Source organism: Parasteatoda tepidariorum, chromosome 9 (assembly GCF_043381705.1).
Source record: "Parasteatoda tepidariorum isolate YZ-2023 chromosome 9, CAS_Ptep_4.0, whole genome shotgun sequence".
Lineage (NCBI taxonomy): Eukaryota > Metazoa > Arthropoda > Arachnida > Araneae > Theridiidae > Parasteatoda > Parasteatoda tepidariorum.
In genome coordinates, this window is record NC_092212.1 from 27331065 (window position 1) to 27345952 (window position 14888).

The 14888-nt window shown below is 29.9% G+C and overlaps 1 protein-coding gene across 1 annotated transcript in view; it reads right to left on the minus strand.

The window, feature by feature from the left end:
- LOC122272373 (uncharacterized) overlaps positions 1-12813 on the minus strand; it is a 15459-nt gene extending 2646 nt beyond the window's left edge. The window contains exon 1 of the mRNA XM_043055998.2: positions 12456-12813. Coding sequence (XP_042911932.1) covers positions 12456-12651 — 196 coding nt within the window. The 5' untranslated portion in view covers positions 12652-12813. The remainder of the gene's footprint in view (positions 1-12455) is intronic.
- Between the last annotated feature and the right edge of the window lie 2075 nt (positions 12814-14888).

A 14888-nucleotide genomic window follows, 5' to 3' on the forward strand; every position in this document is an offset into this window, starting at 1 on the left:
AGTGTCCTTAAGACAATGCAAAATGTTGATACTTCTTTAAGTGGAAAAATTACTGACTAATGTAAAATCAGTTCTCACTTTGGTAGTCGTAAAATATATACAAATTTATTTTGAAATTTCGTTTCGTTCTCACAAATTTGTAACTCTCGTCTTAACTTTACTAATGTGAAATCAGTCCTCACTTTAGTAGTCGTAAAATATATATATAAATTTATTTTGAAATTTTATTTGGCTCTCACAAATAATTTGTGAATCGGATGTTAACTTGGTCTTGCACCAGTTATCAAAAACTGCTTAGTAAAATCACGTTACAAAAATTAGTAACGCCTCCGAATAAGTGTTTTTTAAATGGTTGATTTCACTTTATTAGTAGCTTTTAAAAATATTTAATCATCCTTTATCGCTAGAATTCAATATAATTGATCTCTTGTATTTAAGTCTACCAGACAATCTCATTTGGGAGTAAAAGGTGATGTACGTATATATATATATTTAACTTGTGTTTTGATTTTTTTAATGTTAATGAAAATAATGTTTTAAAGTTTGAATCTGGGTTAACAAATATAAAATTATTTTGCCTTTAATTTGCCTGATAATTCAAAATTCATGTAAAACGACACAGTGATTTAACCAACTCATGGTTAGTCTTCAAAAAAGATGGTGAAATTAACCAAACATAGGCAAATTTTATGTTTGAATTCTATATCACTTCATATAACATTTTGCTGACTCAGAACAATTGACATCTTTGCGTCACATGTAACTAATTTAATGTTTAGTTTTGACTCGATAACGATTCTAAATCTGTACTTTTTTGAGTTTCAGACGGATTTTTCAATAAAAGGATATTCATATTCTGATTTATTTTTATTAGGATTTTTCTGATGCTGCCATTTCTGGATATTAGAAAACACACCAGGCATTATTTAATATTTTCACTCCAAGTATCAGTCTGTATTGCATAAAACGATCGCTTTCAAATAGATATATTTGATAATCACATATAATTTTTCCATAAGTTGGCTCTCCTAGCAAACATTGGTTATGCCATTGAAAGGACATTTAAGTAAAGAATGGATAATGCTTTATATAAGTACAATGTATACTGACAGTATAGATAAATAATTTAAAATTTTTAAAACAGCAGTAATTTATTTATGGGAGAAAATAATATACCAAAAATGATATTTTTCAATAATATTGGTTACTTTTTATTAACCCTGTAAAGCAGATAGATCACCTTTGTGCCCCTTTATATATTTTTTTCTCCTGCTCTATTTACAAGAAGAAAGATAATTTGCCATTTTTTTAATTATAAAAACATTCTAATAGTTCCTAATAAATCGGTTAGATTTTTTTAAATGATATTTGTTCTAAAATATAAAATCCAAATAAAGTGTTTTTTGAATTTCTTTTTCATTCAGATTCAAAAGTGCATTTACAATTAATTTTGAAAATTAAAAAAGCTCAACGATGAATAACTGTTTATCTCAGATTTAAATAATTACAAATTTGAAAAATTATTGTTTGGAAGTAAAGAGTGCTTGGAAGATTCTACCTTTAAAGTAGAAAAAGATACCGGTGTTTCATGTCGTATCATAAACCCATAAATTAATAAAATGCTAAATATAATATTTTGTTACTTCTTTCGTCCTAAATTAACACAAAATAAGAAAATATATGCTTAATAAAAATTTTGCTTCTGAGGTCAACTACTTGACTAAATGTTTAGCTTCTCAATTCCTATATTTTTGAAAGAAGTGTGATATTTCTTTATAAATTACAAGAAACTTAACCTTAAAATGAAAATACAAAAGAATTAAATTTATCTATATATATATATATATATATTTCTCTTACACTGGGACAAAAAAAAAGCCTCATTACAACTCCCCGAACTTGGCGAGCGTTAGCGAGAAGGGGGAGCAGCCCACTGGTTTATTAAAAGAGTATTAACAACTTGAAGGAATGCATGAATGAGACTTCTGGAATTATTAATTGCTTTTAAAATTCAACTTTCAAATAAAAATTCTAGCGTGTTTGATTACATCTTAAGACTACATTAATTTTTAGTTTTTTTTTCATCCAATCCAATCTATGAGATTTTTTTTACAATAAAAGAAAAATTCCTAAAATTTCTATAATAGAGGGAATCTAACAAATGATTGTAATAAATCCTAATTTACAAAATATCCCTAACTCGTACAAAAAGTAATATTTATTGCAAGCACAGTTTTTTAACGAAATTTTAGTGATTTATAAAGTTTAACAGTATAAGGTTATGTGCACAACAGCTTCATTTAGTAGTATTTTATATTTTATAACCGTCAGTGAATAGCCGACCCAATTTTATGACTTTATGGCTACCAATGTTCAACTCTGTAGCCTTGTAATTTTGAATCCAATCCAGAGAGACAAGGAAACTCCTGGATTGAGTATTGGGAGAAATTTGCCTTCGTGGAGGACTTTTTGATGAAGCTAACCCGCATTTGCGTTACATGGAGAGGAAGACCACGAGAACTTCCCACGGTAAGCCTGACGGCAAGGGGACTCTAATCCATGATCCGTCTACCACTGAGGATATTTCACGTTCAGCACTGTGGTCGGTGCAAGCCGGATGCTAAATTCGTATCGACTGGGATTCGAACCCAGTTCACAGCATTGGAAGCCGAACGCTCTATCCCCTGAGCCTTTGCAGCTCATTTAGTAGTATTTGATGGATTTTGCCACATTACTTACTACTTTGCTTAGTTGTAGTTGGGTTCATTTTTATTTTTATTAAAATTTTTTTGACACAGTGCTCTTTTTTTATCCTTTAAAACATGGATTATTGTAGACTTGTTGACATAGATTTCAAAAAACTTCAAAGAAAAAAGTTCAAAAGTTTTGATTCGTTTCATCTGCACTGCCAAATCGATCAACAAAACGGAATGCGATTTTCCCATCCAGCAGCTTTTTACGCTCCGCTTTCCTGCTTTGCATTTTCTTTAATAAAAAAAAAAACTTGATTCTCGACTTTTTTTTGTTTAGGAGACAAATTTTAAAAGAAATAAAAGCTTGCATTATAATTGCGATCAACTGGAGCCAAGAAGAAAATTTCAAAAAAAATAGAGCATTTCGTGAAAGGCCACTTTATTGGTAATTAGCTGGATATTGTAAGAGCAGGAACAGACATAGCACGCAACAATACTCAACAATGAGCTGTTGTGCCGCTGCTCATTTTCAACAATCCTGAGCACCCATTCTACCTACTCACCATCATCACCTACTTTTTTCAACAAAAGATTTGTGCACAATTTTAGCAAAATTTAAATCTTACATCAATTTTGACATTATTAGATATTTTGAACATTTTAGGGCATAAAATTAACTTCATCTCTATATTAAAAAAACAAAAATAGTAACAACAATCAACATTATTTTATTTACGATATTTGCGATCAAGCTATTAGTTACATTAGGTAAGAGTTATTCGTAAAATTAACAATGCAAAGATATATATATATATATATATAGAAACATTAATGCAATGACACCAAAAAACATGTTCTTAAAAGTAAAAATATAAATTGACTGTTCAAAAAATTTAGCAGGTTTGGTGTCTAAAGAAAAAGATGAGATATCAACTGCAACAGCAACCGTGTTGCTTAGGTTATGCATGCACACTTCTTTCATCCTTCGTCTGTTGCAACAACCAGTAATTGTTGTTGCATTGCTTTCAACAAGAATTGGATGTGATTCAATTTTTGTGGTTGTTGCAGACCAAGCAAGTCAATCTATTTCATTTAAATTTCTATTCTCAAAAGGAGAATAGGGCAAAATTACATATGATTTTAATGTTTACATATTTAAAAACAAAGTAACTTGTTTTAATATAAAATGTTTGAGAATATTTTAAAGATATATTTTGTGATATACACATTAAAAAATATATTTATTATAAAATTGTTTTTCAAATTTTTTTATTTAAATAACTTGCTACAATTTTTCTTATTTTTTTAATAAATGAAAGATAAATTTTAAAANTTTTTTAAAAATAACATTATGTTGATGTGAAGTCAGAATAATAAACAAAATAATTATTGGATGTCTTTAGATTCCTGCTATTAAATAATACAAAAGTTTGTTATTTAGGGACGTAGAGAAAAAAAAACGCAGTCCATTTGAGTGTCCTTAAGACAATGCAAAATGTTGATACTTCTTTAAGTGGAAAAATTACTGACTAATGTAAAATCAGTTCTCACTTTGGTAGTCGTAAAATATATACAAATTTATTTTGAAATTTCGTTTCGTTCTCACAAATTTGTAACTCTCGTCTTAACTTTACTAATGTGAAATCAGTCCTCACTTTAGTAGTCGTAAAATATATATATAAATTTATTTTGAAATTTTATTTGGCTCTCACAAATAATTTGTGAATCGGATGTTAACTTGGTCTTGCACCAGTTATCAAAAACTGCTTAGTAAAATCACGTTACAAAAATTAGTAACGCCTCCGAATAAGTGTTTTTTAAATGGTTGATTTCACTTTATTAGTAGCTTTTAAAAATATTTAATCATCCTTTATCGCTAGAATTCAATATAATTGATCTCTTGTATTTAAGTCTACCAGACAATCTCATTTGGGAGTAAAAGGTGATGTACGTAGGAAGTTTTTTTTTCCTGCTAAGACCATCCTAGGTGTAACTACCATTTCATTCTATCAAACTAGAGTCTGTAGGCTATCTTTCTCACTTTCTCTTTTCATATCATTTTCACAATCGGGCAACTTATATGAGCTTATTTATCACATAAATGTCCTTACGTTTTTTATAGGTTAAAATTTGTTCCGACTTGGGATATAATATTGTATTTAATTAAAAACAAATTGATAAATATCAATACAAATATATCTGTATGCCTACAAAAAGTCACAATTTCTAAATCCCATGAAATTTGGATTATAAAATTTTCCTGTGTTTTATATATATGAGTAGCTATTTCAAATTAAATAAGATTATCTGTCATTTAGCCTGCGTTTTCGAAATGAACATTATTTTTATTCTTCAATTTTGTGGGTAAATATGCCTTTACTTTTAGGTTACTATAATGTGTTATAGATTTTTATTTAACTTTTAGATAAGATTCTAAACATATAAAACAATCCAAAAATTCTGTTGGAGTACAAAAGTCACTCATAGACTATGCTAAAAAATGCGTGTGTAATGCACCAAGCTCGTCTCTAACTTCCACAATTGTTACATGCTTCTTTTTGTTCTTTTGTTTTATTTGTATTTATTTATTTATATATTTATTTGTATAAACAGATAGTTTATTTACAGATTTAGTTCCCGATTCTCTTAGGATTAAATATACACATCACCTAATCGATTTGCTTTACAACTTTCTAATCGATTTTTTTTTTACATTCCCCGTTAATTTTTAGTTGCTATAAAAATTCGCCAATGTGATTAGATTATTTTGCCAAATTGAATACCTACCGACAATGTTAAACATTATTCATAATGATATTTTATTACTTTGCATACATTATGTATGCTTATATTATATTGATTGAACTTTTAACAAAAGTAAGCAGAGCTTTTGTATTGTTTAATAATTGTAAAAGGGTTAAAACATTTAACCACCAATTTAAATGCGTTTTTTTTAATAAAATAAGAAAGCTCTTGCCCCTTATTCGCTTCCCTCGCCCTCCCCCGTAATTGATTATTATTCCTCTCTTAATATTTCCGCTTGAACGTCAATACTCTCCACAAAAACACTGAACATTTTGGTTTAAATGAATACAATTATTTTAGCTTTAGGTAAGAATATCTAATTAATCAAAATGAAATAGACGATTATCAAGGTTTGAAAAAAAAGTATCTGTTCTTGAAAGAAATACAGATTGCGTGATTCAATAAGAAGAAATAAATAAGAAGTGATTTCACTCGTGTAAGAGACTTATAACAACTTAAACAGAGACCAGTTTTTATTACTATTTTGTCAATTCTTTTTTATTTTCAAAAACTTCAATGTGAAGGCTAACATTTATGTCCAGCAACAAGTAATCTCTCTCTCTCTATCTCTTGCTATTTTTTATTGACATCGATTATTATTGACATCGATAAAATAAAGATCTGATGAGAGAAAAGTGAATTTTCGACATCAATGGATAAAAGTCAACATTTAAAGCAAAATTCTAGAACAAAAAACCCGAAAAAGCTCTTAAATTTGCAATACCTTTCGAACAAATTTCGAAAAGACTCTATCAAATTATAATACAAAATGGTCCAATCAGCACATCACATTGCGACTCTGTAGTTGCATTTCAGTGGTAAACATATTGGTCAATATAATTTTTTACAACAGTTAATAGTTAATATTTCTCAAATTAACAATCGAATCTCATTTATTTTTACTTCATTGAACTTTTGCATTTTCTACACACATTCGTAATTTCAAGTTTCTAAGTCTTATAATTTTGAACAGAAAAGAAAAATGTAACATAAATCAAGCAAAAGTGAGAAAAAATACCCCAAAAAGCACTTAAAAGTGCAATAACTTTAGATCAAATTGGAGTTTTGGAAAAAAAAAACTCTATGTTCAGTTTCTAAACGAATGTAACCCTTTCAGCATTCCAAATTTCAACTCTGTTGTTACATTCCTGAGGGCCGTATGGTATTTTTTTCAGCATGTTTAACCGTTAATAATTCCCAAATAAATTATCGAATGACAATTTTTTTCTTCCACCGTAATCCCTGTACAATTTTCTACACACTTTAGAAGTTCCAAGTTTCTAAATCCGTTAGTTTTTGCGCAGAAAAAGAACATGTAGCATTAAGTTGTACAATCAAAACGTAGGCAAGGCAGCACTTGTCGAAATTTATCGACAATCGAAACTTATCGATTATTTATTATCGAAAGATTTATCTAAGAAAAAATTCTCATATAATTGCTATGTAATAAAGAATCAACGTTTTCAGAGTTAAACTTTAAGTTCAGTAAAAAATAAAAACCAAAAAATCGTTGTTATTAAATAAATATTTCAAGTAAATAACTTTCATTTAATAATAGTCTCTAATCAGTTTAGAACCTTTTCAAAATATGAAAATGCACTAATAAAAAATTAAGTCTGGATATGTTTAATGAAAATCTGTAACGAAAATCTGTTTAAGTGTTTCAGTTTATACCATTTCTTTTTTAAATCTCGTTCCTATCCCGCAATTTCAAATCCATCAGTGAAATTGTATTTAAAAAATTAATTAGGCCAAAAATCTTCAGAAATTGTCAGATTTAGAACAAAGGTCACTAAAAACCTAATTAAATCTAGGGATGAAAAATATCAAAACGGAAAAGAGCAAAATCTGATAAAAGTCTTTCCAGATTTTGTCCAGAAGAATCCAACAAATCTTTTTAGTAGAACTTGTTTTTGGGAACAATTAAAGCAAAAAGAGTTTTAATTAACGTACACTCTCGTTATTATTTAAAGCAAAAATAGTTTTAGAAAAATCGTAAGAAAAGCACTTAGAAATGCAATAAATTTCGAGCGAATTGGAATTTCAAAATTAAAAAAAAATTCAATTTAATTATTTTAATTATAGTTAAGTTATCATTTTCTATTATTAAATATTCAAGACGCTAAGTCTTATAAATTTTGAACAGCAAAACAAAATGCAAAGTAAAAGAGAAATACAAATAAGGAAAAAATGTGCAAAAAGAACATCTTAAAGTACGATAACTTTCGAATAAATTGGAATTGTAAAAACAAGCTCTTGGAAACAAATTTCATAAACAAATGTGGTTCTTTCAGCTAGTCAAATTTCAAGTTTAATGTTTAATTTCTGCTGCCTGCAGTGTGGCCCGTATGGTGTTTCATACTACAAGCTTAATAGTAAATAATTTTTAATCTAATTATCTAATGTAAAATTTTTCTAATGCATCGTACTCTTCGTACATTTTCTACGCACCTTCGTAATTTCAAGCTTTCAAGTCATATTTTCAACGCATCAATGTAAAATGCAACAACAAACTGAACATCCAGAACTATATAGATTGCTCCTACGATTTTTTATATATAAAGAGACAAAAAAAAATTCTTGACCTCACTTTTTTTCTCATAATGTTAAGTATCATATTTTTTAACATAAAAATTATCTAAAGTAAATATAGTATTTTTTCTATTGATTCTATTCTATTTATTCTATTTCTTGTCACAAGAAAATAGTTTTAAATATTTGGGCTAAAAGTTATATGATGAAAAAAATTTAATGATAAGGATTTAATTATTGAAAAACATTTGGATTTCTTTTATGCTGAAAAATAAAACATATAATATTATGCTAAATGTAACATAATATTATAGTAATCATATATTTATTGACACCAGGTAGTTGTGTGGTAGCACTCCCGAGCAATGGGGTTCTATCCTCTAACCAGGCAAGGCAGACTCAGCCTTACAACCCTTGATAAAATGATAACATGAAATAAATTTTTTTTCAAAATAGTAAAATAATGAGTATCAAGCATACTTAGGGCTAAACACTAGGGGTTCTGAGTTCGTTTGACCACCCAACCAGAACATATACTCCTAAGGATCTAAGGTCAGGAAAACTGTGATGGGCACAATAGCTCCTGTCCTCCTACACAGAAGGTTATTTAAGTACAAAAGTTAACATTGATGATCACTTCTTGATAGTAGATAAAATTTTGAAGCTCCCACACACTTTCCTTTTTTTTTTCGTCCTGTTTTTTGCTTATTTTTTGAGGAAAAATGGAAATATTTTTGTCTTGTAAATGAATAGTTATTCTAACTTACTTGGGTATAAATAATCAGAGAAATTTTAGCCTCGTTAAAGTTGTCATTTAAACAAAGATACAAAAAATTATGAATACGAAAAAGATAACATTTTACAATTTGAGTTTCTGTTTACAAAACCTCTAGTTAAGTAAATAGTAATTCTCATACATTTTGATCACTGTAACAATTACAAATATTCTCGCCTCAAATACAGCTCTAAAAGTTTGATTAAGCACTTTTAAATAAAATAAATATTTTGTACTCACTTTTGATTTTTTTATAAAACTTTGTTTTTTTAAATATATTTCGTCAAGTTTTTTAATAAATTCGCTGTGTGATTACCGTGAAGTCAAAACAAAGTTTTAAATTTACTATTCTTTTGAAATAATTGACTGAACTTTAAAACTGGCAAATATTTTAAAGGTTTGAAATATTACTTTTTTTAAAATAAAAATTTCAAATTTGGCAAAATTTTTAAAATTTGATGATTTTTTTGTGATTTTAACTAATTATTTATGAGCAGTTTTATTCACTCAAATTATGTAAACTAAAGAAACATTCTAAAATTTTGAAATTTGGTCACAAACGATTTTTATTTCTACGTAAATGTGGTTATTTTTTTATATTAGCTCTATTTTTATTTTCAGCTAGAGCAGTGGTTTCCAACTGGCTGCCCGGAGGCCGCATCCGACCCACGAAGTTTTTTTTTGTGCCCGCAAACTAAAATATATTAGTTGTCATTTTTTGAGGACAATTTTCGTAAAAAATCTGTATGGATTTAAAATACTTTTCTCGTTAATAAAGACCTAATTTCTTCGTTTCTATGAAATTTAACATACCAACGGTGCAAAAAAAAAAAAATTTCTCAGATTTTGTATCCAAGAAAATATTTATTCAAACACAAAAATAATCGTGTATGTTGTTTTTTTTTTTTTATTTTTTTGTATTTTGTGAATATAACTTAGCATGTGCGTATCAGAAATTTTCTCAAAGAAATTCTCCGATTTAACTTTTTGAAACCACTCATTTTGGACGAAAATATTTACACACACATTTGTAAATTTTAAATGTAACTATCTATTCTCTGGTGGTTGCAGCAGACAAATCTCAATTTACTCATTGAACATTTTGTGTGCTAATAAGCAAGTTTTAAAACCAAACTTTTTAAAGTTTTATATCTTAACAATTAGATATCTGTTGCACATTAATTGTTTAATACATAGGTGCACATTAAAGTTATTGTAGCCCGAATTTTTTAATATGCAATTAAATATTTTTAAAAATCTACTTCTTATTTTAATTTGTAATTCAATACTTTTGTTTTGTACAACTTGGTAAAAATCTGACAGTAATATGTAATGTTCCTTCAAACATAAAAGAGTCCTACATAAAATTTTGATAAAGTGGCGGCCCGCCATTTGATTTGTGTTTTTAATTATGGCCCCCGGCCTTATGTAAGTTGGAAACCCCTGAGCTAGAGGATGCTAGGTGGGGATGGGAGCAACTTAACCTAACCGCCATTAATACACGTTATGAACTCGTAACAGTTAGAAAAATGGTTGCAGTTAAAACAGTTAAAAAGAAAGTTCATTTCACTTAATGGTCGATCCCTGGAAGTAATGTTTTGATAATACGTTAACCCTTTGCACTTTGAACCACTCTAAAATCAAAATTATTAAAATTTTAATAGCATTTTAAAGTACTTGGAGTGCAAAGGATAAATAGTACCTCAAATACATGCATGGTTACTATCTCTCTACGCTTTGAGAAAGGGAATTTCTGGTGGTAGCAAAGTTTATATTTTAATGTATTATTCTTTCATTTCAAAATTTTGATTTATCCTCTTCAAACAAAAGACACCCATTAGGATACCTCAACAAACACAGAGTACAAACAACCTGGAAGAATTAAAGAGTTGTGACGAGCTTTTCTTAAGAGTAGAGCCCCTGAATTAGACAGGCCGACTTATCATTTATTGTTGGAGCAAAGAGCTAACATAAGCACAGCGAATAAATATTTTCAAATGGTAGTTTATTAATTGTAATTCTTGGTTTCATAAGTTCGATTTAGTAGATTTTAATCCACCACTATTTCTAAACAATGCGTAGGCTTATGTAATTCACCACTTTATAGTACTTAATGCATGCTTTACATTTTTAAAAGCAAGCAAATATTGACAATTATTTGCAAAATTTACTCTGCAGTTATTTACCGTTTTTTAAATTATTTTGGCGTGTCCGCAGCAGTTGGCATCTCTGTAATAACATGACGAATACTAAAATAACGTTAACTTGCGAACTTGTTTGCTCCAATATTGCTTGATAGGTCAGCTCGGATAGTATAGGAGCCTTACTTAAAAGTAATGACGAACGAGGAGTAGTGACGTGACGAAGTTGCTTAAAATTTCATAAAGTTAACTTCCCATTGAGTTTATAAAATTTGTTTAGAAAAGTTTCAAACCACGATAACGGAAATGAAAATATTTTTAGCAGACATTAATGCTTCAAGTATGTACATTTTTCAAAATTTAGCTACCACTTTTAAACAATTTCCAGGTCGTGTTTATGTCAGGTCAGACGAGGTTATTTTCCCTACCACTGCATTGTATATGTCTCACAAGCTTATACGCAACTCAATCAACGCCTCCTTTAACTGAAAGCCTCCACACGGTTTTTCATAGGTAGTCCGGTCAGACTTACTGAAAGAGTCATTTAATACAGAATATTGTTAAGATAAGAAAGTGGTAGTAAATATATGACTAAAAATTTATTTTATTTATGAATATTACTGGTTTGCCTTATTCACTTGTCAACCACTACAGATTCAATTCTCAAATATATAAGATAAATTTCTCTCAATTACTTTTATAAAAGGTTTTGGGTTCATGCGCACAACTGGTTCACTTTTTAAACAGTCTGCGCTGACTACTGATAAAAGACCGTGTGGAGGCTTCTTTATGTAGGAGGTGATGACTCAGTTTCTTCTCCTGCGGCAAGGCTTATAAAGTTTTGACGAAATTACCAAAAATACTATTAACTACAAATTTTAATCGTCTATCACTTTATAAAATTTTTTGCAATAAAATGTAGTAAAGCCGCGATTTCTTAGGGAATAGAGCGTTCGCCTTCCAATGAGGTGAACTAGGTTCGAATTCCAGCGATGACTGGCCGATACAAATTCCGCACCCGTGTCGCACCTACCACAGTGCTAACGTAGAATATTCTCAGTAGTAGATGGATCATGGGTCAGAATCCCCTCGTCGTCAGGCTAACCGTGAGAGGTTTTCGTGGTTATTTCTCTCTATGTAATACAACTGTTGGTTAGTTCCATCAAAAAGTCCTTCACGAAGGCAAATTCCTCCCAATACTTCATCCAGGAGTTCCCTTGTCATCTGGATTGGGTTCAAATTTACAAGGCTACGGAGTTGAACATTAGTAGTCGCGAATCCGAAATTCAGTCTGCTGTTCAACAACGGTTATAAAGTATAGAATAAGCGTATTAATTAGCAGGCCGGTATATATGATTAATAAACGAAAATATTTTAAATGATATTACTGTACTCAATTTTTAACAGTTGAAGTAGATTTTCTTTAGCTGTATTCTAGAACGGAAGGTTAAATGACAAATATTGATTTTCACATCATATAGAACTTAAAGAACTAACTAAAAAACATACCATCGTCATCATTCAAAACATTATAAAGTCTTTTTAAGTTGGTTTTAAATAGTTCTTCTTCTTTTAGCAATCTGGATAATTCCTCCAAATCATCTTGACTTTTATCACTTTCATAATCCACATCATTTTGAGCTAACACTGTACCACAAATCACTGTCCAACTGATCACAAAACACAGCGTGACCAGGCCCTTCATTCTTCTCAGTCTCTGTATACTCCCTCACTCGCAATTATTATTCCTAATAATATTTTGGGAGACAAACCTGTCTGTTGGATCACAAAAAACGAAATGAGCGAGTGAATCCCTACGCCCCTTGCAACTTATCAATCGCACCTACTGAAAATATGATAAAAAGTTAAAAACGCGTGATTGCATACACCTGTTGCTTATACAGAAAAAAAGACCTTTGCGCACCCTTATCGATATGTCTTCGAAAATAATGCATAAAAAAATATTCCTTATCGATTTCTGATTATTAGTAATGTTTGCATTCAATGTCGCCAATACCTAGGTAAAAAGGTACACTATGTTTCACTTTGAAAGAATGTTAAAAATGAAACCTAATTATGAAAATAACAAAATATTTGATGTTTGAAATATTAACAGAATCGTATAAAATAACGGATGTTTATCGCTATTTTTTTTTTTAAATAACAGGGCACTTCCTATGCCGTGTTGCATAGTTAAAAGTAATAAGATTGGTGCAATTATGGAACGCATAACATGTTTCTTTTATTTTATCAATCCTTTTAACCCTTTCGCGACGAGTTTTTTTTTTTTTTTTTTTTTTTTTACAGCAGAACAATTTTGGTAGTATAAACTATGAATACAGCAGCATTATGTACGGTAGCGCCATCTATGTTCTGTGAATGAAAATACCTTCAACAATATTGGCAGGGAAGCGTTTCTGTCCCAAAAGATTTTTCTGAAATTCGCTTGGGACGTATGCAGAGATGCCAACTGCTCCGGACACGCTAAAATAATTTAAAAAAACGGTAAATATCTACAAAGTAAATTTTGCAAATATTTGACTATTTTTTCTTGCTTTTTAAAAGGTAAAGCATGGCATAAGTACTCTAGAGTGGTGAATTGTATAAGCCTACGAATTATTTAGAAAGAGTGGTGAATAAAAATCTACTAAATTCAATTTATTAAACCAAGAATCACAATTGATAAACTACCACTTTAAAACACATATTTGCTGTCCGTAGCAAGTTGGCATCTCTGCGTATGTGTCCCATAAGGACGACGACGATCTGGATTTGTTGAGGTGCCTGCCCGCGCTAGCGGGCACCTGACCTCTTCATCTGAAGTTGTGCACTAGAGCAACTGGTATTAATGGCTTTGAAAGAAAAGAAAGGATAAAAGGAGGAGTTCAAGGCAGTTGGCGGCTTGAAATATCTGCGTGAAAGCCCTTATATAGCAAGACGGAAAAGAGAAAAACCTGGTACGTAAAACATTTCATTCCAGCATTTTTTTCGAAAAAAATGAAATATCTGTAACTATCAAGATTTCTTTTATAATTCTGGCATATATATATAAAACTGCTTCTTTTCCAAGATAAAGTAGATATTGTTGAAAAATTTAAAAAAAAGAATAAGTAAACTCCTCCCCAAAACTAGCTATAACTGACATGGTTTTACTACCAGCCTTTCCTCTTTTCCGTCTCGCTTTCACCCCTGCCATAAGGTGCGAAAGGTAATGAGACGGTCTTTTAATCTGGAAACATCATCAATATTTATCTGGGCGCCTGGGGCCGTTAGCGGCTTTTTCCCATTCGTCTTGAATTGTGATCTTTAGGGTGGTTCTTTCTGGTAATTGGAATGCAATTGAAGTAAAAGGAATTTAAATATTTTGAATTTTAGATAAAATTACGTCACTACAAAAATGAGCTGCCATCGGCCTGAGGTTTATGTCTTCTCTTAAGTTTTCAAAAGTAAAAATTTCGTTGAATCCTGCGGTGTCACAATTATTGGTTTTTTCAAAAAATCTGAAATTTAGCTTTGCAATGTGATGATCTAAAGAATCTATGCTGAGGTCGCGATATATGTTTTTATTTTTGATAAACCATCTTGCTTTTATTATTTTCCTGAGGATTTTGTTCTGGCATGTTTTGAGTTTTTTAAGGAGTGATGTGGAGATGTTGCACCAAGCTTAATCTCGAAACCAAGGCTGAAAGCCCATATGGGTCATTCTCACAAAAACAGTCATTTTCATGTCCCCAGTATATTTTATGTTTGTTTTACAACTTACGAAAAAAAATTTTCAGGGAAAGTGTCCTTCAGAATGCAAGCTAACAAAAGAATAAAAATAAAATTATCAATTTTTATTTTTTATTTATTTTAGGTAATTAAAATATACCAATATGTCATTCCCTCACTTGTCCCCACTGCTGATTTAAAAAAAGAAAAAAATTGTTTCTGAAATAAGAA